This window comes from Brassica oleracea, chromosome C6, assembly GCF_000695525.1.
Source record: "Brassica oleracea var. oleracea cultivar TO1000 chromosome C6, BOL, whole genome shotgun sequence".
NCBI lineage: Eukaryota > Viridiplantae > Streptophyta > Magnoliopsida > Brassicales > Brassicaceae > Brassica > Brassica oleracea.
The window spans coordinates 22,627,049-22,652,593 of record NC_027753.1 but is presented as its reverse complement, the minus strand read 5'-3'; the positions used below and the strand labels follow the sequence as shown (position 1 = coordinate 22,652,593).

Sequence of the window (25,545 nt, the reverse complement as noted above, 5' to 3'; positions counted from 1 at the left end):
CTTCCCTTGATCTGAATGTACATAGGAGATACATCCAAAACTTCTCAGACCACTCAGGTCAGGTAAAACCCCTGTCCACACTTTCTCTGGTATCTCATACTCGATCGGAGAAGCTGGTGTTCTGTTAATTACATACACAGTTGTTGAAGCCGCTTCTGCCCAAAACATCTTATCCAAACCAGACTCACTGAGCATGCTCCTAACCTTTCTCCATTATCATTTTGTTCATTCGTTCTGCAACGCCGTTTTGTTGTGGAGTGTAAGCACACGTTCTGTGTCTTATAACTCCCTCTTGCTTGCAGTAACCATCGAACTCAAGATTACAAAACTCAAGTCCATTATCAGTCCTCAACTTCTTAACCTTTCTGCTTGATTGATTCTCAACCATCGTTTTCCATTCGACGAACGTTCTAAAGGCTTCATCCTTCTTCTTCAGAAAATATATCCAGACTTTTCTGCTGTAGTCGTCAATGAATGTCATGAAGTACTGACAGTTTCCCAGAGAGCTTGGTACTGACGGTGCTCCCCAAAGATCTGAGTGTATATACTCAAGTTTTTCTTTTGTAACGTGCTTCCCTTGACCGAAGCTAACCTTATGAGATTTCCCATACACACAGTCTTCGCAGAACTCAAAACCTTTCATCTTATCTGCTTGTAAGCATCCTTTCTTGATCAATAAATTTGTGTTCTTCATGCTCATGTGACATAGTCTGCTATGCCACAGCTTTGACTCGTTCTCGGAACTCACTACTGCGTTTGCACTCCCTGCAACTACCTTTCCTTGTAAGATGTATAGAGTTCCTACTTTCTTCCCTTTAAACAGCGTTAAGCAACGTTTGGTGACTTTCAAAGAGCCGTTCTTGGACTGAAACCAACAACCTTGATCTTCTAATGTTCCCATTGAGATCAAGTTTCTTGTCATGCTTGGAACGTATCTGACGTTTGAGATCAGGACAGTTGATAGATCATCATTCTGAATCCGTATGCTGCCAATGCCTTTGATCTCAGAATAAGTGTGATTAGCCATCTTCACTCTTCCCGTTTTCGAGTTATCAAACTCAACAAACCAATCTCTCCTTGGAGTCATATGAAATGAGCACCCTGTGTCCATGATCCACTCGTCTCCTTGTCCTTCACATACTGCATTTGACTTTCCACATTCAAGCCAGCTACATCGACAACTTGCCTCACAACATTCGAAGATTCACCTTTCTCTGGACTGTTGTTCTTCTTGTTCCTTTCTTTCCAAACAAAACACTGCTTCTTGTAGTGACCGTATTTACCACAAATCCAACAAGTCTTCTTCTCTCTTGACTGTGACCTGTTCTGGCTTTTCCCTCTGTCTGAACTCCTTCCTCTTCTATCTGATCTGTCTCTTTCTTGTACATATAGAGCCTCTGAGTTGCCCTTGCTCAGTTTACCACTCGCTCCAAGTTCTAGACTTTTCGACCTTATAGCTCCAGTGATTTCTTTCTAGAGCTAGACTTGTCTTACCGTACTTCAAAGTTTCTTTCAACTGATCAAACTGTTTCGGTAAAGACATTAGCAACACAATCGCTTTGTCTTCATCTGGAACTGTAACCTTCACGTTCTCCAGATCAGATATAAGTTTGAAGAAGTCATTTACATTCTCCTCCATAGTCATGATCTCTGACATCTTGTACCCATACAACCTTTGCTTAAGGTATATTCTGTTGGGTAATGACTTAGCCATGAACAACTTGCTAAGATCTTGAGCATACCGGCCGCAGTCGTTTCCTTGATGACCTTTCTGAGAATATGATCACCCAGACTTAGTATGATCGCAGATCTAGCTTTTCCTCTCTTCTCCTTGAGAGTTTTATCCTTTTGAATCTTCTCTTCCGGCTTGTCAGAAGCTTCAGTCGCAGACATCCCTTTCTCTGCTGTAGAGTCTTCAACATCCACGCTTTCTTCATCTTCTAACCCTTCTAACAAACCCAGTAGCTCCAGATGAGCCAACAACTTCTCTTTCCAGAGAACATAGTCACCTTGTCCATCGAACTTCTCAACCTCTGTACGTCTTGAAGTCATGATACGCATCAAAGGACAAAGCTTTACAGAAAAGCTTCAACCTTTCCTCCTTCCCAGCCAGCCAACCTGGCTCTGATACCAATTGTTGAGAAAAGAAAGAAAATTTCGTTTCTTTGCTCTGTTTCGTTCACTTTGATTTCGGTATCTCTCACCTCTCACGTTGTTTCACTCGTGTGTATTACGTTTGTTTTCGGAAAGTAAAGACACGCAGATTTAACCAGTTCACGCCTCAGTGTGAGGACGTTACGTCTGGCCGAAGTTTACTCGGATTTCCACTAGAAAGCTTGGTTACACTTAACCCTTAGAGACCGAACAAAACGCTAGACTTGCGGCTGCTCTATGTGTTTCTCAACTGCTCTCTTAACCCTAATGTCTCAACTTTGTATCAGCTTTATAGCATTTGTGAAGGCGGTGCCACGCTCCTCTCTCTCCTCTGTTTTACTCTGCTTTACCGTACAGAGGAAGAAGACAAATGCCAGCGAGAAGCGAGGCATGGTTAATTACTCCATTGCCTCTCAATACCGTTAAGTCTCACACGTGAGCTCCCCGTGCGTGATACTGTTTCCTTAACGACCCGCTGAGACCCTCTGCTTCGTGTAGAGACTCTTCGACACTTAGGCAAAACTCAACAGCCACCAGTCCACACAACCCCTTCACCGTCTCCATGCCACGCAACATTGGGTGTCATGATGTTATTGATGTCATGAGCTAAACTACAGAATGGAGATAGAGCTTGTTGGGTCGATGTTATCTTTGGAACTACTACTACATCCTCACTCACCTGCTCTTGTGTGTAACAAAATATTTTCTTTTCCTTGTTATTTTCACTTTGTAACTGGTCATGGTCGTGTGTTTCAAAAAAAAAAAAAAACAAAAGGGTTTCAAAATAAACTGGTCATGGTCGTAGCTCTGGGTCATTATAACAATGATCTACAGAATCACATTCCATTTAAATTTATTAAGATGTCATGTAAATTTAATAGCCAACAATGTTTTTACAAGCACCACAAGTTAGAACTAACCCCATACGAAACAAAGACTGAATATCTGTTTCAAAGAAATAACAACCCAATGTCCCAAATCTCATGGAGCCAATCACTAAGATTAAGCAGTCCCAGAAGTGAAGTGGTGAGAGAAAGAGAGACCTCCTCCTCCTCTTTTTTTGCTTGTATGCTCTGCTGTTGTCTTAGGCTTTTAGACATAAGAGTTTCTTGAGGTGTTAGATCTTTCTACTTACAATGTAGTCCTTCGTAAGCTGCTTGCTATTTATTGACTTAGAAGGCTGTATGATGGCATATCTTCAATACCTGTTATGTCTTCCACCATTATCTCTCTCTCCAATTGCCGCCTTGTCGATTTCATTACCGTCTGTGTATTTATCCATATAATTACCATTAACCATTTGGTGAACTTGTTATGTTTAAGCCAAGATAAAGCATCAAAACCAGCCAAATATGCGACAACGAAATGCCCTATGAAACTTCTAGTGATAATAGAAAAAGGTTACAGCCAGTGCTTACGTTAAATTCCATGTATGAAGCACGCATGGAGAGCCATTGCTGATCCATTAGCTTGAAGGCAATACAATACAGAAGGTCAAAAGCAGATTCATTCACTGCAAACAATACAAATCGAAGGATACACACCCTTAGTACTCTAACTTGTGTGACAGACAATGAAATTTTTAATCAGCAGTGTCTGGTAATTTACCTGAAAGGAATCTCAAAAATGTTTCGCCAACAATACTTCGTGGTTTCACTGTAAAATTGAAGGGTATTGTATTGTTAGTATGTACCACTAGGATACTGTTACTGAACCTGATTATATCTCAAAATAGGATAACATAACCACCAACTACGAAAATGCCCAATTAGTAGTTTGAAACTAGGAGTGCTTAGCTAGTTTTCCTAGAGAACTCTGCCTAATGCATGTAAGAGCAGGTTCAAAACGAAATAAGTATGCAATAAGTAATGCTGATGTACCTGCTTCAAGGCCAAGCATCTGGATAAGCATGAACGTAATATTGACGCCAGCAACGGCAAACGGGTATTCCCACACAGAACGATCCCCAACCTGCTTCCGCAGAAGGTCCCGGAAGGATTTCTGCACAGCACAAGCAAGTGGCATCATAAACTGAGTGACGGAAAGTTAAATGGCATTGTCTGGCAGGAATATCATGTTATGATAACTATAAAATCATGTACTGATACAGTGTCACTGGAACTGAAACTAATAACAGCAAAGATAGTTTTGAATGCAAGTATTTACAAAAGCGTACCGGGAAATTCTTAGCGAAGAACAACAAGTTTTCAAGAGATATGAAACCACCACCCCTGCGAGTGACAGATGCTCAAGTGTGAGTGACAAGTTAAGTGGATAAATATCTAAGGATAGTGAGATTACCTAAAATCAGTTGATGGGTCTTTTCCCTGCCAACCCATTTCCTTCCACTGCTCAGAAACAATTCCGTGTAGCTCTTCTTCTGGAAAGGCAAGTTTCCAAAGATCCCTGAGAGCTTCCTACACGCATATGAAGTAGCAACCAGTATTTATGTAAGGCATGTATATTTTCACTTAGCATGTAGCAGAAACGGGAGCGCTGGCATAAGTTCGTTGGTTTTGAGCAAACACAAGCAAGCCTTAAGGAAAAGCGTACCTGATGCTGAGGTATTGAGCTGTCATATGCAACATCAATGCGGCTCTGCAACCTCAGCAGGCATTCTTCCTGGAAGCATCGACAGTATTAAGTTATGAGCTATTTGAGTAGAGACTAACCAGAAGTCACCTCCTTACGTGAGAGGAGAAACAAACAATAATAGATTCATAATACAGAGGGAAGTGGTTTTACCTGAGCAGGTGTAAGATCAAAAGAAAGACGAGTGTCGCCATTGCTTCCCTGGGCACAAACACAGGAAAGGCCACGGCCTAACCAAGCTGCCGATCCAGCCACAACCTCAGCTACATATATAACACACATCGTGAAACTGAGCTTTCTGATGTACTATTTTAATAAAAGAATCTGAATGTTTATACAAGGGAGTGACTGAGTCAAACATCTTGTAGCTAAGCTGACTTTTCTATAGTTTGTAAGGATACGTGAGAAGCATACAAAATTGCATTTAAGCATTAGACTTTTTTCAAGTCCACAAAGATGAACATGAACATTACGTACAAAGAAGATCTATCGATACTAAAAGCTAGCAACTTACAAAGAAGATCCACACACATAATCACTACACCGATTTATCAAAAAAGGAGCAAGCAATACAACGCAAATGGCAAAACATAGATCTGCCGCACCAAATCTCAAAAAGGTAACCGCGAGCGAAGAGAGAGAAAGAGAGTGTGAGCGAAAGAAAAAAAAAAAAAAGTTAGAAAAGTATGAGAGAGAGAGAGAGACGAAAACGCGTTTGTTCCACAAGAAGAAGAAAGAGAAAGAGAGAATCGTAATGCATTAGAAGCAGAGTGATGATGAAATTTTACCAGATGATGAAGAATGGTAAACGCTTCTTTGTTCCAGCCGTGGAGCAACCCTCCTCACGGCCACGAACGAGCCTCCTCCTCCTCGATCATCCATCTCCAATCTCTCTCTCTCTCTCTTTATCAGAAACAAACAAACAATAGAGAGTAATCGAATCAACACAGAACTCTCATAATCTGATCAACACAGACGCAATGCGAACAACAGCAGAAGGACAAGGATGATGTTAGTCAATTTTACCGCCGGGAAATGAGCTAACCGGCGTCGTATCGACCTCGAACCCCTTCACTATTCAGAAATCACAGAGAGAGAGACGAAAATAGATCAATAATGATTTGGCCGTTTCTTTTCTTTTGTTTTTGTTTTCGTTTTCGGGTTTAAACCGCTATCGAAGCTTCATAACGGAAAATTAAAACGACTCGTGCGGTTATTGCTTCCTCTCTGCGTATTTAAGTTGGACGTCAACGACAATCGTCTACCACTTTGATTTTTATTTATTTACTCGGTAAATGTTTTTTATTGCTTTAAATCTCTATTTATAAGCATTTATTCCGAATTTGTGTTTTTTTTTTACTCATGAGAACACATTGGATAATATTGTTTGTGACATAATCTGAAACAAATTAACGAAACTTTAATAAAATATTGCAAATAAAAAAATTACCGCTAACCTTTTTTTTTTTACATTCTTTCAAACAAATCAAAATCTAGTATTTAATTAATGAATACTTCTTTCTATTTTATTGTTAGCACTTTAAAATTACCTAATAAATGTGTATCTTACAGAATGATATGATTAGCAAAATATTGGATATGCAACCTCAGATGGTAACATCTGCATTATCAGAAATAATGAATTGATAAATAACACAAGAAATATGTAATCGAATCTAATCAAAATTCTCTTCTAATCTAGTAGCTTGATTTTCTATTTAAATAAACCCAAATTATCGAAGTAATCATTTTTATTCATTTTGTGATTCGTTTCTAGAAGTAATAATGTTGTCTTACAAAGATTAATTCATAAGTGCGATCTCAGTCTCATGGGAAGACAATTTCATGAGGCGTGGCCCAGTACTACTGACCAGCATGGTAGATTAGACATTGCCTTTTCCTTTCTGTTCGTGTAGATTAGACATTCAATTATTACATTTATTTTACGTTTAATGCTTAAAGACTTCACTAAAATTATTAACCACTAGTTTTAAAATAAAATTGAAACTTACGAAAATATAAAATTCGGGAATTGTCAAAAGTCGGTGGAATGTACTGTCTCCGACAAAAACTCCGTTTTGCAACAAACTATTCATAGATCCCAAAATCATGTTTAGTTGAAGATACGTGTATATAATACCTCAGATTATTTTTAATCAATTAGATTAGCAACAGCCCATTTTGATAATATTTGTAGCGCAAGGCCCAGTTAAAAAGGCCCATTAAAGAAAACAAAAAAAGGGAAAAAAAAACAGTGGAGAAGAGGAAACCATCATTACATCTCCTATGTCCTGTCCTCCTCCACTCTGTGACCATAATTATTTAAATTTAAAAATTTAAAATAAAAAATTAAAAAGAGGAAAACCCTAGCTTTCTCCGTCTTTCTCTCTAATCTTCAGAAAGTCTCGAGACTTTTGAGAATCCATCCTCGAAATATGTACAAGGAACGTAGTGGCGGAGGTGGTGGTGGTTCATCGAGATCGGAGATCCTCAACGGAGCAGCTGATCGGAAGAAGCTTGATAAATCTTCACCTTCCACCTCTAGAGCTTTCGCTTCCACTGCTAAACCTCAGCTTCTCGATGGTTCGTTCTATTCTTTAGCCCCTTCTTTCACATCCCTGTGTGTTTGTGTAGTTAATTTGCATTGTCTGAATCCAATCCTTTTGTAGTGGAGTCTGAAACGGACAGTGAAGAAGGTTCAGACGTGAGTGGTTCTGAGGGTGATGATGACACCTCGTGGATCTCGTGGTTTTGTAATTTGAGAGGGAATGATTTCTTCTGTGAAGTCGATGAGGATTATATACAAGACGATTTCAATCTTTGTGGGTTAAGTGGTCAAGTTCCTTACTATGACTATGCGCTTGATCTCATTCTTGATGTCGAATCTTCAAACAGTAAGTAAATCCCTTTTGTCTTAAAAGTAACTTAAGTTTGAAACTTTTGGTGTCTGAAATCTTTCGTTATCTTGTTTAGGTGAGATGTTTACTGAAGAACAGAATGAACTTGTGGAATCAGCTGCTGAGATGCTTTACGGTCTTATTCATGTTCGTTACATTTTGACTACTAAAGGAATGGCTGCAATGGTTAGTTAGTTAGTGAACTCTTGTTTAGTGTTTGTGATTTAGATTTAAACTTATCGACTTCTCTATGTAGACTGAGAAGTACAAGAACTGTGACTTCGGGAGGTGCCCGAGAGTGTTCTGTTGCGGACAGTCTTGTCTACCTGTTGGACAGTCTGATATCCCGAGATCGAGTACTGTGAAGATATACTGCCCGAAATGCGAAGATATATCTTACCCCCGATCTAAGTTCCAAGGCAGTATCCTTTTTCTCTGCTCAGTTGAAACAAACTAATCTTGAATATTCGCATAAATGCTGCAGAGAGACATGCTAGTGGTTATCATGTCTTAGTGTTTGCCCTTAAATGATTTTCTGCAGATATTGATGGGGCATACTTTGGAACCACATTCCCTCACTTGTTTTTGATGACTTACGGGAACTTAAAGCCGCAGAAACCTACTCAGAAGTATGTGCCAAGAATCTTTGGGTTTAAGGTACACAAACCATGATACTAGTGCTCTGGTGAAACATCTCGTGGCTCGGTTCTTACATCCGGATATGAACAATTGAGACGCATACAATCAAATCATTGGGTGGGAGGATGCGAGCAAAAAGTGAAAGAAACTCGTGAACTCCCAAGAAAACTGATGGCAACAGCCTGGCTCGCTGGGGCGGAAGAAGACAGATACTTCTGGTCTCTGTAATATATTTCCCCATCTTGTTGGATTTTTGTTCACTGTTGTGTTCGTCTACTAATTCATGGGTCCTTTATGTTCTTCCTGAGCTTATTTTTTTCTATGTTTAAAACTCATAAATTGTTCAATTCAAGGAGTTCAAATAATATTTAGTGCATCAATAGCTTCTGAAACATGGTTTAGAATGCGATCTTTTGAAGAAAGCGATTCTAAAATGCTCTTCCTATACATCAACTTGCAAATTTATATCAAAAACCAGAGCGCGTATCAAAATATTGTTCACATGTTTGAAGCATAGCCATATATGGTGAATCTAACTAATTGTTGATTAAGAATTAGTGTTAGATGATTACATGTTTAAGACAAGTCATACGTGATTCTTGTGGGTTGGTAAGGTTTAGAATTGGTTCACATGAATGATAACTAAGCAGAAAAGCAAATCAAAACACGAATAAAACATTGATTCCCGTCTAAATGCAATAGCGAGTCTTGAATCAAAAGCATAGCAGTGTACTCCAGAAAACAACTGTCAAAAACTGAGAAACAAAATTATTACGAAAAAAAGCGAAGTAGTGATTTTAACCCTCGATCTGCTCCCTCAACCTCCTGATTGTGCTTCTAACGGTGACGGCACTAGCTGTGTTCATGGTGTAAGCACCACCGGCCTTGACCTTGCCGCAATCCTTGCATCCCCAGATACCAACAGCCTTTCGCTTGACACCGTACTTGCCGCAGAACTCACAGAAGTACTTGCTGTGTTGGCTGACTTCCATCTTCTTGATCTGCTTCCTGATACTCGCACCATATCGAGTACCTGCGTATTCATACATTCATTGAAGCAGAGAGACTAATCTAAAACATATATTTCCATCATAGGATGAGATGTGGTGAAAATGATGAATGATCCACAAAGCAATGAATCTGATTGCATCATAACTTTCTACAATCTAAGCATCTCCACTGAGGAATGAACCACGTTATATAATGACATTCTACAGCCTAATAATACTAAAGAATACAATTACGAGTTAATATAAGATGAAGAGAGAGAGAAGGCTTACCGTACTTGCCGACGATTCCAACCTTCTTCGTTCTCTTCGCCTGTGCAACAATACAAAAGAGTGAGCGTAAGTAAAACAATCTCAAGCTAGATCTCAAATCTAGAAAGAGGAGGTATCATTACCATTTCCGAAACGGAGCACTGCCGCCGAATGTGTGAAAACCCTAGGGAGAGAGAACAACACGCAGAGGAGCTCACAAATGAAACCGTCTTCTATTTATACGAAATATATTAGGGTATCGTTTCATATGGGCCTTGTAAAGATATAAACCCATAAAATATTGGGCTTTCAGATTTATCCAACTCATAAAAGCCTTATTAATATTATTGCTTATCACTTCAATGTTTTTAACTTTAATTATTTGTACTCTTTTCTAAGAAACAAGTAAAAGCATATTACTCTCTCTCTCTCTTTCCTGAGCGAAACGTGTATCTTTGAGCACTGAGACCTAAACTCACCCAACTCTCTTCCCAAATCCGAATCTGTGTATCCTTTGTACTTTTTTTTTTGTTATCTTTACTTCAGCTCCCTCCTTTCAAATCCGTAGTTGGTGGTTTGGTAAGTCCTCTTCCTTTTCGCTATTTGGGTTTGTAGAATAATTGATCCATGGATTCGTTTTTGGCGTATTATTAGTTGATAGTTTCTGTGGTAGATTCTCAAGTTTTTTTCTGACTTTCATAAGTAGGAGAGAGCTACTTGTCGACTCTAGTTACCTAATCTAATTGCTCAGATTCCAACTTCACATCTGTTTATTTTTATTACATGTTTGTTCTGTCACGGGGTTTAATTAGGTAGATAATGTTCTTAAAGTCCTTGAGATTGTGTAAAACAAGTCACTCCAAAAAAGCTGTCTTTTAAGGATTATAAGGTTAACTTTTCTCTGACATAACTCTTCCTAGTTAAAATGATGATGTTGTTCTCTGTTAGGATGAGCTGTGACTGATTCTGGGAGTTTAGGAGTTCTTCTTTCTGTGTGTGTGTTGTTTTGGAATGAGCTGATAGGTGATGTTCATGGACCTGATGCCTTCTCATTATTACATCATTTCTCTGTCTTTTACTTTCATGTTCCATGTTTACTATCTGGCTATTTTTGACCACATACTGATTTCTGATGAAGTTATATTTTACAATTCAATTAGAAAAGCTCTTTCTTGCTTCCTAGTCAGTGTATGTCACTAATACTAGCAATGCTTTTTTTTTTTTGTGGAAGCATTAATTGGTTCTTCTGACTATATCTTTAATTATTGGCTATGTGCAGGATTGAAAAAGAAGATGGATCAGTCTTTTATTTTGATTTTCCATTAGCTTGCTCCATTTTTGTTGATTCCATATATATAAGTTTACATATCTCAAATGGATGATGGTGGGCATCGTGACAATGGTCGCCATAAAACACCTCAGGGCCAGGTATCTTGACAGTCTTTTCCAAATCCCAAAAGCTACATCATTTAATAGGGAATGTGTTCATTTTTAATGTGAATGTCTCCTTGTTCATGAAGCAGTGGATGATGCAGCATCAACCATCGATGAAACAAGTCATGTCAATAATAGCAGAGCGGGATGCAGCGATCCAGGAGAGAAACCTGGCGATATCTGAGAGAAAATCAGCAGTAGCTGAAAGGGACATGGCATTCCTCCAGCGAGACACAGCCATCGCCGAGCGCAACAACGCCATTATGGAGAGAGACAGTGCCCTTTCAGCTCTACAATACCGTGAGAACTCCATGGCTACACCTTCTGCAGTTTCCAATATGGCTGCAGTATGTCCACCGGGATGTCAAATGCCACGTGGTGTAAAACACATTCACCATCCACAAATGCACCATCAGCATCACATGCTTCAGTTGAGTGATCATGCATATGATGAGTCCAGAGAAATGGATGGTCTCCCGACATCACCACCTCCAGAAACCGCCTTGGATTCTGCCAAACCAAAACGTGGCGGCAAAAGAGTGAAAGACCCAAAGGCGACAACGAAGACCACTGCTAATAAGAGAGGGCCAAAGAATCCTAGGAAGGTTAAGAAAGAGAACGAGGACGACTTGACCAAGATAATGTTTGTGAAAACCCTTGACTACGGCGAAGAAGAGACAAGCAAGCTCGTCTTAACAGGATCCAAATCAGACTGGAAAAGCCAGGAAATGGTGGGGCTGAACCAGGTTGTTTACGACGAGACAACAATGCCACCACCGGTCTGTTCATGTACAGGAGATCTCAGACAGTGCTACAAATGGGGAAACGGAGGCTGGCAGTCATCGTGTTGCACGACCACAATATCAATGTATCCGTTACCAGCACTGCCCAACAAAAGACATGCTCGAGTCGGTGGAAGGAAAATGAGTGGAAGCGCGTTCAACAAGCTTCTAAGCCGGCTTGCTGCAGAAGGGCACCATGATCTCTCAAACCCGGTTGATCTCAAAGACCATTGGGCAAAGCACGGTACAAACCGCTACATCACGATCAAATGATGGCTTAGGTGTGAGTTGTTCTTATGACACTTATCTGATTTTATTTCGTATGTACTAGATTTCAAATAAAAAAAATTGCATGTGAAGCCAATGTTATGTTGTAACTATGTAATAGAAAAAACCTTAATTAGTAGCACTTTAAGATGCCCAAATGTTCATATCTTTTCCTTTTAACCAATGTCGTTATTACCTCAGTAGAGCTCTTTGTGCTGTAATAGACGAAAAGGTTAACTATGTTAAATAAAAGAAATGCAAAATTTGGAATCTATATAATGAAATAGATAAAACTCCCTTTTTTAACAGATTAGTTTGCCGAAGCACTTGAATATGTCTGTTATTTGTTACATTCTTTGGTAGCACAGTGTGATTATTCAAATTGAGAATTTATATTGTTTCGTAGTAAGTACAGTGGTGGACGTACATTGATTTTGGGAAGGGCACTTGTTCACCATAAATTTTTGAATTAGTGTAAAATTTGTCAAGATTTTTAGTAATGCCCCTGTTAAAAGTTCAGTTTTATAAAGATGTTTAATTAGTAGTTGATTGTAAATTCGCTCCTGATAATAATAGTTTCTAGCTTCAGTAAGTAGTAACTATCTCTCCACTTTGTGGAGTAGTATTAGATACATATGCATTGTAGCAAGTCTAATTACTCTTTACGGCGGTGTACTTATTTACAGATTTAAGAAAAGGCATCCAAGCATTTCAGTGCGCATTATCATGTGGTAAGCGCATGTAATGAGAAAAAAAATGATGATCTTGTTATCTTGACTCCAGTTCTTATTGCTGAACTTATTAGTCAAATGATTTTAGGGTATTGTCACATAATTGTTCAACGACAAAACTTATTTAAGTTATGTCAGTCAAGAGTTTGAGAATATGTTGCATGTTGTTATCCATCGACCACATATGTTGTATCTGAGCATAAGTATAACTTTGCGTTGTAATAAATATCACTAGTTTAATCCTCAATGCTTACAAGATTAAACCTCGCTTAACTATCTTAAGAATACTTTATGATATGTTGATTAATCCCTTTTGTACAATGATTGTTAATTGTATAAATTCAGACTATTCTCAAGATCTTACAATGAAATCTGATTAGATTCTTTTGAGCCTTCCCTTTAATCACATCACTTCACGATTTGTTCGATCTGTCTATAAGCTTTAGGCTGCTTTTTTGGGACCCTTTGACTTTGAGCCAGGGAGCTAAGATATAGAATAAGTTAATGGGGGGAGAGAATCAGTTTTTTTTTTCAAGTTGTAGATTAGAAAAAGAAGAACATGCTTAGAGTGCAATACAAGTAAAGTAGACAAAATCGAGTAAACATATTGATTTGGAAAGTAAATAGATAGGTGACGTGGAAATATTCATGGTTTAGATGAATAAAAGTTAGGTTGTCTGCATTAATGACTTTGTTGTCCTTTCAAGGGGTCCAGTCACAAGAGCACACCACCATGTTTCTCTCATATCCTCGTTTCATTGATTTATTAACCAGCTACTAAACTCTACAGCATTAAAAACATGTCCTCTAGAAAATGGTCCATGGATTCAAACAAGTTAAGAGAACTTTTTTTTCTGCTAAATGGTAAATATCATTATGAAAATGAAAAGTCGGTTACAAATTTAATTGAAACCACAATCTGCTTACAACTGATTTGATCCTAGTGATCGCAAAAAAATTAAAAAATCACTAAGGTACAGAGATTAATTCCAAGTTTATAATACAAAAACTTGTAATTAATAGGCAAAAGATCAAGCAAAACAACAATATAATCACCATAATCATAACTCTTCTTACTCTACCGGACACAAGCCAGATGAAGCAAGAAAATGGCCAGAGAGAGTTCGGTCAAGAACTCACCGAAGTGGTTCTGAGCAGGCATCAACAGAAGCGCCTAGCATACGCCTCCGGAGCTCCGCTGGAGGAGGACCTCCACCAACAAAACCGAGCCATCTCGGATAACTTGTATTCACAGGTTTTTTTTTTTTTTGAAACACATTCATAGGTTAGAGTTAGAAATATCAAACAACATTAAAAATGTGTATATTCCAGCTACTTTTTATATGATATAGTAACAAACCTTCTTTATATATTTCTTCTGTAAAGTCATATTCAAGTATTCATTTTTCGTATAGTATTTCATTAAGAAAATAAAACTGTTGAATTCAAATGTACTAATGTGAAATTGACTGGTGATGAATGTTAGTGTTGGCAATGTATTGAATGATTAGTCGAACATCGAGCCATGGTTGTTTATTACGGATGTAACTTATTTAAATCGCAGATCAGATGCTCCAGACAGGTTGTATCTACATGCAGTTTACGTATTTGGTGGCATAGTTTCTGGATAGATATAGCTTGCTATCTTCGTATTATATAACACCCTATATAATATATGTTCTTAATATAAAACACAAACCATGGAAACACCAAATATTGATTTTATTATACCTAAATGGTGTAAGGAGGCATGCTACGAACGTGCAACTGCAACCTTATTTTACGCAAACAAAAAAATACAGATACAATACAAAGCCATAAAACAATAATATCCAATAATGAGTAGTCACGTGTCTTGCTACGTCTATGCATTACGTGATGGACTTAATATTACAAGTGTCATTCTGATTGTGCATATCCTAATAAGAGCTGTGTTCACATGTCCCCTGCGGAATCGGTATTAATTCTAAGCCAACTAACTTTGTGGAATTCATATAATATACAGTTTTCGTTTTGGCCCGTACCGAGTTTTCTTTGAAATCAATTGACCATAATATGAATTAATTAAGGTTCTGTGTGTAATATAGAATGTTCATAAACATTCTATTCATCTAATTTGCAAACACAAACAAGATATGTTTCAAAACAGTGTTATCTTCCTTTTACCTTTTTTTTCCTTAACAAATCAATGGATTCAGTCTAATTAAACATATCCTTGCCAGTTGTACGTTATATTAGTTTGAACTTAACCTATAAATGGGAATATTGATCTATTGTCTTTTTGTCAGAGATTATTAATTAGTAATTTCACAATCTCATCGCATTTTCAGTGCTCCTGACTAATATATGGAGAAATTTATAAGATACTATTTCCTGACCATTGATCTAGCATATATGTGAATTCTGATCCAGTAATTCAACTAACTCTTAAAAATAAATGTGGTTTTCTGTCTAAAAATTGATATTTTATATTTTTAATGACTGGGATAGTATAAATTTGTAGGTCCGCATATCTTTTAAAACAAGATTTATATCATATAATTTGATTCTCAGTTGAAAAACATATTTTCAATCAAATTTGAATATGTACCCTCCAAAATGCTTGTTACATAATCAAGGATTTTAACCATTAAACCACCTCATCGTTCATAAATATTTTAATATGATAAGAGATTTAGATGAATTACCATTCTTAACAAATTGTAGTACTTTGCGCCATTTAAACCGGTGCACTTTTCTTGGAGCTTGATTTCGTTCACGCAACGAGACAAACCTTTTCCGGGTTATATTTCATAAATAAGAACCTCGGATTTTGTTACACTTGGCCGCAGAAACTACTAATGGATATCGGAAAAGGACAGTGTGAAAAATAATCGTAGCATATGTGATATATGTTTTTATATAAAAAGCCACATAAAGTTAAAACAATAATCATAAGAGTCGGGTAAAAATGTCAAAAAGGGTATCGATCTGTTTGTAGGCTCAACAAGGTAAGCATAAAGGAAAGACTCCGAGAAATAATACTCTCTCCGTTTTATTTTAGTTGTATTTCTAGGTTTATGCACACAGATTAATAAAACATATGATTTTGTATATTTTCAAAAGAAAACACAATAACATATACACCTAACCATATTTCAACCAATAGAAAGTAGAAAATCTTAATAATAAATTTTACATTGAAACAATAAAACGACACTTATTTTGAAACGAATTTTTTTTCCGAACAGACAATTAAATCAAAACGGAGGAAGTACCAAAACCTCCAAATAAAAAGAAAAGACAAGATAACTGTATCCACTAAGAAAAACATATATCCTCAAACAATCAATTTAGTCGCAACATATAGACTATAGTAGCCAATTCACCACTATAACAGGTTAAATCACTAATTTTTGGTGTAAAAAATATATTAGAGAAGCTCTAATATTGTTCTTGCCAGCAATTACATAAAACTCATGTTCGGGAACGCGCTAGGCGCTAGTCGGGCGGTCGGGTTGGACCTAGCGTCTAAAGAAAAAATTGTAGATTAATCGGAAACTATGCGGGGCTGAAATTTTAGATTGTTTACTATGTTATAAAACATGTTAATCTTTAATTGTGTATAACATTAATACATTTTTATCTTTAAGATTGTATAAAACACACAAATAAAATATATAAACTTAATATACTGTAATTTTCATCAAAATTATGAATATAAATGATATTTATAAAAATTTAGATCAAATAAATAAATAAAAGTATTATTAAAAATAAAATAAAAATAAAAAATAATTAAAAAATAGATTAGGCGGCCGTATAGGCGGCTAGGCGGTCTAAGCGGAAAAAATCGGATATCCGATATTTTAAACCGATTTGGCATAAATCGGAGTGGAAGAGTGACGCGTAGCGTCCATACGGTTAGACGGCCAATTTTTAGAACAGAGAATAAAACACGTTAATAAAGAAATAAAATTTTGAGTTTCTCACGTCTAACATTATCAGCAAAATTAGCCATTTGTAAATTTATCAGTAAATAAGTATGCCTAGGTACCTCAATCAATGTTTACACAAATACTCTTTCCTCAATTTTATTACCTTGACAATCTTAGTATAACCTTAGAATAGTGGTGGAGAAAATACAAATACATTGAAAGCTAGTACTAGCAGGCCATTGATTTGATTTAACTTTATGGTATTAAATATCGACAGTTAGAGTTGGTTCGGTGAAATTTATTTCTCTGTCTCTCTCCCAGCGTCCCCCTTCTTTATAAATCTTTCCTCCACCATGACTTTCTCACGTGCCCTCCTCCTTTCTTCTTCTTTCCACCACCACCGCCATTAATACAAACACTCTCATCTGCTTCTTCTCTCTCTCATCAATGGAGTCTCTCATCGACCCTAGCCATGGCGATTCTCACTCTTCTTCTCTCGACAGTCTCAAACCTAGTGTCTTAGTCATCATCCTCATCCTCCTCATGACTCTCCTCATCTCCGTCTCCATCTGCTTCCTCCTCCGCTGTCTCAACCGCTGTAGCAGCCACCACTCTCCTCTCTCTCCCTCTACCACCTCCTCCTCCGAGTCACTCCGATTCTCTAACCGCCGAGTCTCTCCCGAAACGGAGCGTTCCTCGGTGCTCGACTCGCTCCCGGTTTTCAAATTCTCCTCCGTCACTCGCCGATCTAGCGCCTCTAACTCCAGCGACTGCGCCGTTTGTTTGTCGAAGTTCGAGCCGGAGGATCAGCTCCGTCTTCTGCCTCTATGCTGCCACGCGTTCCACTCTGATTGTATCGATATCTGGCTCGTGTCGAATCAAACGTGTCCTCTCTGTCGTTCTCCTCTGTTCGCGTCGGAGTCTGATCTCATGAAGGCGCTTAACACCTCCGCGTCTCTAGGAAACAACGGCGGAGGAGGAGATAACAGTTTCCGTCTCGAAATCGGATCTATCAGCCGTCGCAACAATCCCACTCCGGAATCCGGCGACCAGCACCGGTCTTACTCTATCGGCTCGTTCGATTACATAGTCGACGACGTGGAATCCGAAATCTCTGAGTCAAACTTCAACGGCACAAACGCATCGCGAAAGCAGGAAGGTGCAACTGCGACTGCGGTTGCGGTTACGACGTCGGATTCTAATGCGGCGTTTGAAGAGAGTTTGGCGGGGGAGATAGGTAACGAGGGTTCAAGAAGCTGGCTTAAGGATTACGTGGACAGACTCTCGCGTGGTGTTTCGTCTCGTGCGATGTCGTTTAGAAGCTCCGGGAGATTTTTTACCGGGAGTAGTAGGCGGAGCGAGGAAATGGCGGTGGTGGATATAGAAGCGAATAGTGCCGGAGAGGAGATAAGCGAGCTTTTCCGGTGGCTTTCAGGTGTGTGACTACGATGAGTGAGTCTCACGTTTTATTCATTCACTTGGGTCTGCACATATACAGTGTCTGAAGACTTTTCTTCAGTTACGGATATTTTTTTGTTTGGTTTTGCCATTTTCCGGTCATATAAGAGATTGGATTTTCTAATCATAAATGATATATTAATGGTCTATTGTAAGGCCCATTACTAGGCTCAAAAAAATTTGAATATGAGTGTAGAATGTATAGAAGAATCCAAACAAAATTCCTGAAGCTCTCCCGGATCATATTATTCTCTTCTTTGCCCTCTTCCGGTTGCAGCAAGACAGACAACATCGAAACAGACATTGTGCACACTGCACCAATGCAACATATACATCAACATTTTGGAGAGGAGATGTTGAAACAGCCAGCTTTCTCGGAACTTAGGCCAAGATGTTGCCTAAGGGCTAGAACATTCTTCAGGAAGCAAGCTTATGTGCGTCTCTCAAGCAAATGTCCAGCTTGTTCGCGTCCATAGAAAGAGCTTATCTCTTCCTTTAAGTGCCTGAAAGTAACAATGCACCCAAGTTTTAGAGAACACAATTGAAACATGTACAGAGATAGTGTAACTCGGAAGCTACTATCTTAATACTAGCATCAAGGGAGAAACTAAGAGCAAAGTTCAGCTCTGTGATGGACCAAAAAACAAATGAAACTACCATCACAAGTTCATCACATCACAAGGGCTTATCATGTCAGTCTACTTAAAAATGCAAGACAGTTACATCCAAGGGCTTATCATCAAAAAAGATCAAGATAATTAGACAACAAGTACGAATAGTGTCATGCTACGATCACAAATCTCAAAATCTACTTGAACCCTCTGTTAAAAGTCGCAATGAACACCAGCTGAGAAACCAAAGGCATGACTTTGAAGCCTTGTCTTAACTCCTAAGGATTCAAATCAACTAAGCAGTAAAAAAAAAACAAGAGAACAAACTAATCGCACCTCTCTTGACCACCAGTGTCCCAAATCTGAGGTTTGATGACTTGGCCTTGGACTTTGAGTGTCTTGGTAGCGAGCTCAGCATACATTCGAGATCCTTCAACCTTTAAACCACCTTGCCACCCAATAGAGCGTCTTCTCTCCTGGTGAAGGAAAAAAACAATGCAATTCGAAAGCATTAGTGATTGCAAGAGACACAGTCACAAGAAGCAAAAAAACACAGGGGGCACAAACCTTAGTCACCATGAAACCATTCATCGCCGAGAAACACACGAACCTTGTCGCAGGTGATCAAAACAGACCAAACTCCAACAAAAATTCAACGGCGGTGATTGCCTTTACCTAAATCCGCTAGCTTCTTCGATCTATTCGCGCAAAACGACGCCGCTTCAGATATATGTGGTTTCTCCGCCGCCGTCACTTCTCCGGCATTTCCGACAAACTCCGACGGAAATCTACTTTTCCGTTTAAAAGGACAGTTAGGTCTCGCCCTCACCAACGGGCTCAAACAGAAACCCATCCCCATCATAATCTTCCTCCTCCCCGGAGTTTTCACCGCCGGTGTTCTCCTCGTTCTCCCCGGCGTCTCCTCAATTGATCCAGACGGCACCTCATTACCATCCTCTGCTCCCGTATCTCTAGCAGGCGACATTCCTCGACAGCCGGAGATCACGTCATCTATGGCGGGTTGCTTCTTGGAGCGACCGGTGGAGAGAAACGAAGAGATCCACGACCGCGACGACGAGGAGGAAGACTCGGATTTGGGATTGGAATCAGATCTGGCTCTGAACGGATTCGAGATTCTCGAAACGCTACCTCCTTTCGATTCGAAATCCTTGCCGGAAACTCCGAGATCTCCTCCTCCTCCTCCGGCGTCAGAGCGAGGGAGAGGAGGAGGGGGATTACTAGATTTGCGCGATAGACGATGGTTGTTGTTTTCTTCCACGGCGATTGAGGCGGCGAGGGAGAGGAGACGCTCGTGGAGACAAGAAGCGCATACGCCGCCGGTGCTGGTGAGATCGACGGTGTGTCTTTTACACCTCATCGGAGAAAAAGAAGAAAAAACCAAGTCTTTGTTCCTAGAAAGTCGTGGTGATGCGATAACATGTAAGAAGAACAAGGAAGAAGAGGAAGATCTGGTGGTAAAGATTTTGTCTTCTTCTATGATCTCTCTGTTTTAAGATAGAGAGAGAGAAGAAAGCATTCTCTGTTTTGTCGGGTTAAAGAGAGATGAGAGAGAAAAGCATCTATGAGAATCACCGTAGATAAAAGGGAAAGGTTAGTATGCAAGCTAACATTTTGACACATCATCTTCATCTTTAACTGTTTTTTAACCTTCTGCTTTATTGGAGAAGATAATCTACTTATAGTTGACATTGCTTTATTACTTATTCGGACCAACACCATTGGATATGTATGTAGTGATTAGTACCTCAGCCACTGACTTGGAAACATTCAACAGTTGAATGAGATAACTGTAAACCCAATGTGTATATATATAAAAATCTTGGAGGGAAGCATGTGACCCCGGTGGCTGGTAGAAGCCGACAAGTGTATTAGGTGAAAACGAGCCAGCCATCGTCGTTTTCCAACATCCCACACGAATGTTCGTCCGTTTCTTCAACCGCTTGCCACCTTCCTAACCATCATCATGGGCCTAAATTCAGTTTGGGCTTTTCCAATGTCTTCCTTATTTATTGGCTTTCTAATTCCAGTTAATGCTGTCTTTCCGACAGAATCTGTATTGTGGGTGTTCACGTGGAACTTCAACATTCGAACATTCAAACGCATCTCAATCTTATCTTCATTAGTTTAGAGCATGTACGGTTCTTTTCTTGTTTTCTTACATGATCATTACCATCACACGTTGTTCCTTGATCGTTTTCCCCCATCAAGGTCAATGCTGCAAAATCAACCGAAGATGTGTTTGAGGAAGTCAAAGATGTATATGCATCTTGTACTCATCCAAACAAACAGTTTTCGGTATAGTCCTCTTACGGATTTTGTGTAGAAAATTTTACACTTACACATACTTTTTCTCTCTTCCATATCACATAGACAAACTCTCTACTTGTAGAGTACTTTATTGTGCTAAAATAACTTAACTACCCCACAAACTGAGAACCCACCTCTAGTTTAGTTAACACTTTTTACACCTCTAGTTTAGTTAACTTGTATTAACGTCATTTTTTTTACCTCACATAATTTCATCCTCTCTTTCCTAACCCTAGATGTCGTTCATTCATCTCCCAAATCAGTTTCACAGCGTAATCCCCTAAATCTCCGATTACTCATCCCACTTTCATATCTTCAAGCTCTCCATTCCAGGTTCCTCTGAACCCCAATTGTTTGTGTTCTCCGCGGCTCAGCTACAAAACCACGCTGTCTTTATCGCCGCCTCGACATTGGCCCATTCTCTGACAAACAATGACTGGTACGTATCTCCTACTCTGATCTCTCGCATTTTTTTGCCCTAACATTAATTCTAACTAGTTTCCTTTAACTGGAGGTGGAGAAACTGGTGTGTGTTCCCGGCTAGATCGCCGGCTTCCGGAACGGCTCTTCGCAACAAACCGTTTCCCAATGAAACGGTTAAACGTTTATTCCAAACCCGACATACTCTGTTTCCTCAGTCATGTCCTTCGCGGCTCAGACGAGTTTGAGATCATAAGGAACATGTAGAGGTACTCTGGTAGCTTCAGGAAGGACTCCTCGTCAGTCCCGGTAACCTCAGACGTTGCTATATCAATATCACGATAGCACTTCATGTACGATGTGGATAGCCGTAGATCCTCCAACACTAGCCTCTGTAGATCTTTTGCCTTCGGGTTCCTATTGTGCTCACCAAATCTGGATTTGTAGACAGCAGCTATAACCTTTGAGGTTGCTTTCCCTCTGTATCCATTTCTGGTCTCAATAGGGCAACAGTGGTCAAGATGTGCCTTCTTGATCTCGTAGTAACCACAACCACGCATCTCATGAGCCGTTACCCTCCAGTCACAGTGATCGTCAGGGCACTCCACTACAAAGTAATTCAACTTCGTAACAGTCTGCGTAAATTGGAACTGGTTTTTGATAGCATAGATTGCTAACGAGATCTGACAATCTTCTTTGCTCCCATACATCTTTCCAACATAGACACGACCATCGTCTTTATCTGAATCAATGTCTGGTATTTCTTCAACCTCGTATGTGGTGTCGTCGAAGAGGGACGGGATGTCGAACTCCTCTTCGTCGACCTCTTCTAGTTTACGCGTCTCCCTCTGCGTCGGTGTGACCACATTACTGTGACCAGGGTTTGCCGACCATGGAAACTTCACGTCTTCGGCCTCTGCTGTTGTTTTGGCATTGGAGGAACTAGAGCCGCCTGCGACGACTGTATTGTCAAAAGCGTTGTTGGTGGTGCAGCTATAAGTCCTACGGGTAGTGTCCTCAGCATTGAATACCTTATCCACAACATCAGAACCGTCGTTGTCCTCTCTTATGAACGGGGCCCAGAACTCTTTGTCGTATCCTCTAGGACGAACATCTCTGTCATCTACCTCATCAGCCAAACTGGAGTCGCTATCGCTAGTTTCGCACGGCTCACCCTCGTTGCTCCTCAGGCTTTCGCCCCTGATTTTCTCTTCAACCTTCTCGACCTCGCGTAAGAGCTCGTCTTCCTCTACAACAACATTGTCGATTTTAGAGGCCGCTGATGAGACTTACCAACCTTTACCGGAGCTCCAAACATCGTCGAACATCTTTCTCTTCATTGCCTGAGCTGGTGTGCGGTAGCCTTTGGCCCTGGACTCATCTCGGGAACTTTGATTCCCAAGATCAAAGGCGTCGAATTTGGCAAAGAGATTCATAGGGGCGCCGACCTTCAGGTGTCTGCTGAAAAACCCTACCGCGCCGTCGTTGGTGAGCAGAACAGTGGGTGTCCTGATGCCTGTCGCAAGTTCTATGGATGACGGTGGCCAGTAACTTAAGGCTACACTCCCCAGCTTTCCCCCGTAGCTGAACTCTTTCATGACGTTTGCATCCAACTCGCTCAGTGTAATGCCTTCTCGGAAGGGGACCATGCGAGACATCTGCTGTTTGTCAACGAAAAAATTCCACTTCCCATCTTCTCCACAAACCCAGTCGCCGGCCATCACCATGCAATACTCGTCCATGTCGTGACCACAAGTTGTTACACCGACAAAACAAAGATGGTCAAAAAACTCATAACAACTGCATACATTGCAAAACCCAGAAGAAATATAGAAGCATCTAGATCTATAACTCCTAAAAACCTTACTCTCAGATTTGGTTGCCGGAAGTTTTGCTGCTAGCAGAGAAGAAAGAAGATAAGAACATGCAATTAATAAACCTACTTTACCGCTTAAAGCATCGTTGTACTGAATTCAACAAGAGGTCCGATTCTTTTCCAAAAATATATGCATCTAACGGCTCACAAATAATAGCTCTGTTTCATGTACTACAAAACTTTAACCATTTAATTGCGACCAAGCCCATGTAACGACAAATATCAAAGGAATTTACTTGGCCACTTTAGACTTAACCATGGTTAGAAAATTTGTCTATCAAAAGAGTTTTTTGGGGACTGAAATAGTTAAAGCAAGGAAGAAAGTATACCTCATGTTCAAAGTATGTGAACATGCAAGAAACACAAAAAAGTACCCTATATCATCAGTGCTTGGTTTGGCCTCTATATTTGTCACCATCACAGACTAGTCTCGCCGAACAAAACAAAACACAGACTTCCAAGCCCACTTGCCTTTTCGTGTATGTTGGGTTTATAAATGTGTGCTTATGTATATGCAAGTATCTCTACATTTTAGATGTTTGCATTATGACACAGCCACATAATATTCATAGATTGGCCCATGAACACTTTGCTTTCATCTGATTATGTATCCAAGTTTCGCTCACATCAGCCAGCCCAATCCCACTAATGTAATAATATCTTCGATCTTGTTATTTACACTGCTCCTTTAGTCCCCTCAAAAACATTACACATTCATTGCATTTATTACTAATTATATGCATTTAAGATTACAAGTATATCAAATCCACTATAATCTTAAAAATTCATATAATTAGCAAAACCTATGCAATGAATGTGGACTCTGAACAGAAACACCATGAGTGGTTCTTATTGATTGCTATAAATTACGGACTTTTACGATTTGGACTGATATGATCCTTTTTAAAATATTTTCTTGTATTTTTCCAAAGTTAGAAAAAGGCAAGTCGATGACGCAGCTAAGCATAAGAAGAAAAAAAGGACCGAAACAACCAAGAAACTCACGTGGAAATCACTACATGTGACACATTTTGTTAAAAGATGACAAAGATCTTCCTTACAGATTTGTGTGTGTTTGTTTATTCCAGTTTGAGAGAGGATACTGATGATAGCGTTTGCTTTGTCGGTATATCATTTAGGGTTTTTTGCGTTCGGCAGCATCTCAAGTCAATTATAGACCAAAGACATTGACTTATCAATCATATATGCTTGCCTTTCTCTTTCCAGCGTGCCTCCAATCTGATACATAAATGAATATTGCACACGTATGCCTTAAGTTATTCTTTTATATATATATATTTTTTGATAACCCTGGTGTGATCCCAAAGGTTTTTAGCCCCAATAACTAATCATCAAGAAGCCCATAGAAATCTGGATTTTCTTGCCACTTAAAACGTCTATGGATGGCCAAAGAAAATTGAATCCATTGCGAAAAACTCTATTTGTAACTTCTTTACCACTAGACCAAGACCACTTGGTTATTATTCTTATATCTTCATGTTAATAATTCGAACCTATTTCCCGTTTCGGGACGATTAATATATAAATATTTATTAGAAAATGTTAATAATTCTGGAAATATTTAAGAATGAATAGAGAAGTCCAAAATAATTTATTAAGGAATTAGGGGTTATGGACTCCATGCTTTCCAGGCTTTCATGCAACACTTAGTGGTATACATACCTGCTGCCGATGGGATATATATTTATTTTATTACTTAATCATCTTTTTGCCAGCTTCACTTTAAGAAACCGAAAACATGTGTTTAGACCATGATCAATTGGGTCTCTTAAGGAGGCTATTTTAGTGTAATTAGAAATTAAAAAAATAGTTTTTAACTAAGAAACATATCATAAATGCAGAAAAATGTCAATCTAAGAACTTTATTAGAGTCTCTCTCATTAATTATGCCCTTGGAACATCTGCATCGCGCGTTACTTATGTGGGGGGAACCCACTATTGTTTGCCCAAGTCGCCAAATACAGTATGCTTAAGTCGCCAAATAAGAGACATCTTCGGTGGATTTTTTCACCTGTTCGCAGGCCCCACTAACACGTGGCGGCCTGCGATTAGTTCTTTTTTAATTTTTTTTTTTTAATCAAACAAAAACGGAAAAAAAAGTAATAAAAATAAGAAATCCATTAAGGGTTTGTGCGATAATGATGCTCTTATGTATTTGT

The 25,545-nt window shown here is 39.2% G+C and overlaps 6 protein-coding genes across 11 annotated transcripts; 3 read left to right on the top strand and 3 right to left on the bottom strand.

The window, feature by feature from the left end:
- Positions 1-3,244: 3,244 nt before the first annotated feature.
- On the bottom strand, positions 3,245-5,972 carry LOC106298464 (ELMO domain-containing protein A-like). Of its 4 annotated transcripts, none has more exons than XM_013734598.1 (10): positions 5,773-5,972; positions 5,535-5,649; positions 4,900-5,009; positions 4,708-4,776; positions 4,456-4,571; positions 4,331-4,385; positions 4,035-4,155; positions 3,763-3,810; positions 3,573-3,667; positions 3,245-3,420 (listed from the first exon to the last, which is right to left on the bottom strand). In XM_013734598.1, exons 2-10 carry the CDS (start codon positions 5,626-5,628, stop codon positions 3,319-3,321), a joined length of 810 nt encoding a protein of 269 aa, XP_013590052.1. In that variant the 5' UTR covers positions 5,629-5,649; positions 5,773-5,972; the 3' UTR covers positions 3,245-3,318. The 4 variants fall into 4 exon arrangements, with proteins under 4 accessions (XP_013590052.1, XP_013590053.1, XP_013590055.1 ...); XM_013734599.1 differs by having other exon boundaries at positions 5,792-5,972; XM_013734601.1 differs by having other exon boundaries at positions 5,535-5,693; positions 5,739-5,796.
- Positions 5,973-7,052: 1,080 nt separating this feature from the next.
- LOC106296849 (casein kinase II subunit beta-3) lies at positions 7,053-8,662 on the top strand. 2 transcript variants are annotated; one of them, XM_013733078.1, is made up of 5 exons: positions 7,053-7,329; positions 7,416-7,640; positions 7,720-7,829; positions 7,900-8,062; positions 8,185-8,662. In XM_013733078.1, exons 1-5 carry the CDS (start codon positions 7,182-7,184, stop codon positions 8,313-8,315), a joined length of 777 nt encoding a protein of 258 aa, XP_013588532.1. In that variant the 5' UTR covers positions 7,053-7,181; the 3' UTR covers positions 8,316-8,662. The 2 variants fall into 2 exon arrangements, with proteins under 2 accessions (XP_013588532.1, XP_013588531.1); XM_013733077.1 differs by having other exon boundaries at positions 7,055-7,329; positions 7,900-8,065; positions 8,185-8,581.
- A 272-nt stretch (positions 8,663-8,934) lies between these two features.
- On the bottom strand, positions 8,935-9,783 carry LOC106298430 (60S ribosomal protein L37a-2). The gene is made up of 3 exons (XM_013734555.1): positions 9,685-9,783; positions 9,563-9,602; positions 8,935-9,315 (listed from the first exon to the last, which is right to left on the bottom strand). The coding sequence occupies exons 1-3, from the start codon at positions 9,685-9,687 to the stop codon at positions 9,080-9,082; spliced, it is 279 nt and encodes a 92-aa protein (XP_013590009.1). The 5' UTR covers positions 9,688-9,783; the 3' UTR covers positions 8,935-9,079.
- Positions 9,784-9,934: 151 nt separating this feature from the next.
- Positions 9,935-12,224, top strand: LOC106296335 (protein BASIC PENTACYSTEINE6). 2 transcript variants are annotated; one of them, XM_013732450.1, is made up of 3 exons: positions 9,935-10,120; positions 10,821-10,969; positions 11,065-12,224. In XM_013732450.1, the coding sequence occupies exons 2-3, from the start codon at positions 10,916-10,918 to the stop codon at positions 12,028-12,030; spliced, it is 1,020 nt and encodes a 339-aa protein (XP_013587904.1). In that variant the 5' UTR covers positions 9,935-10,120; positions 10,821-10,915; the 3' UTR covers positions 12,031-12,224. The 2 variants fall into 2 exon arrangements, with proteins under 2 accessions (XP_013587904.1, XP_013587903.1); XM_013732449.1 differs by having other exon boundaries at positions 11,062-12,224.
- Positions 12,225-16,933: 4,709 nt separating this feature from the next.
- Positions 16,934-18,288, top strand: LOC106300835 (E3 ubiquitin-protein ligase ATL4-like). Its single transcript, XM_013737070.1, has one exon. The coding sequence runs from the start codon at positions 17,120-17,122 to the stop codon at positions 18,113-18,115; it is 996 nt and encodes a 331-aa protein (XP_013592524.1). The 5' UTR covers positions 16,934-17,119; the 3' UTR covers positions 18,116-18,288.
- On the bottom strand, positions 18,153-20,367 carry LOC106300836. The gene is made up of 3 exons (XM_013737072.1): positions 19,309-20,367; positions 19,078-19,217; positions 18,153-18,633 (listed from the first exon to the last, which is right to left on the bottom strand). Exon 1 carries the CDS (start codon positions 20,117-20,119, stop codon positions 19,394-19,396), a length of 726 nt encoding a protein of 241 aa, XP_013592526.1. The 5' UTR covers positions 20,120-20,367; the 3' UTR covers positions 18,153-18,633; positions 19,078-19,217; positions 19,309-19,393.
- Between the last annotated feature and the right edge of the window lie 5,178 nt (positions 20,368-25,545).

Coding starts and splice junctions, on each gene's coding strand:
- LOC106300835 (XM_013737070.1), top strand. CDS start 17,120: ATGGAGTCTCTCATCGACCCTAGCCATGGCGATTCTCACTCTTCTTCT.
- LOC106296335 (XM_013732449.1), top strand. CDS start 10,916: ATGGATGATGGTGGGCATCGTGACAATGGTCGCCATAAAACACCTCAG. Junction 10,970..11,061: donor ATAAAACACCTCAGGGCCAG/GTATCTTGACAG, acceptor TTGTTCATGAAG/CAGTGGATGATGCAGCATCA.
- LOC106300836 (XM_013737072.1), bottom strand. CDS start 20,119: ATGAGGTGTAAAAGACACACCGTCGATCTCACCAGCACCGGCGGCGTA.
- LOC106296849 (XM_013733077.1), top strand. CDS start 7,182: ATGTACAAGGAACGTAGTGGCGGAGGTGGTGGTGGTTCATCGAGATCG. Junction 7,330..7,415: donor TAAACCTCAGCTTCTCGATG/GTTCGTTCTATT, acceptor ATCCTTTTGTAG/TGGAGTCTGAAACGGACAGT. Junction 8,066..8,184: donor CCGATCTAAGTTCCAAGGCA/GTATCCTTTTTC, acceptor GATTTTCTGCAG/ATATTGATGGGGCATACTTT.
- LOC106298464 (XM_013734598.1), bottom strand. CDS start 5,628: ATGGATGATCGAGGAGGAGGAGGCTCGTTCGTGGCCGTGAGGAGGGTT. Junction 4,572..4,707: donor GCTCAATACCTCAGCATCAG/GTACGCTTTTCC, acceptor ATATGCGTGTAG/GAAGCTCTCAGGGATCTTTG. Junction 3,421..3,572: donor CTTCATACATGGAATTTAAC/GTAAGCACTGGC, acceptor ATAAATACACAG/ACGGTAATGAAATCGACAAG.
- LOC106298430 (XM_013734555.1), bottom strand. Junction 9,316..9,562: donor TGGAATCGTCGGCAAGTACG/GTAAGCCTTCTC, acceptor ATGAATACGCAG/GTACTCGATATGGTGCGAGT.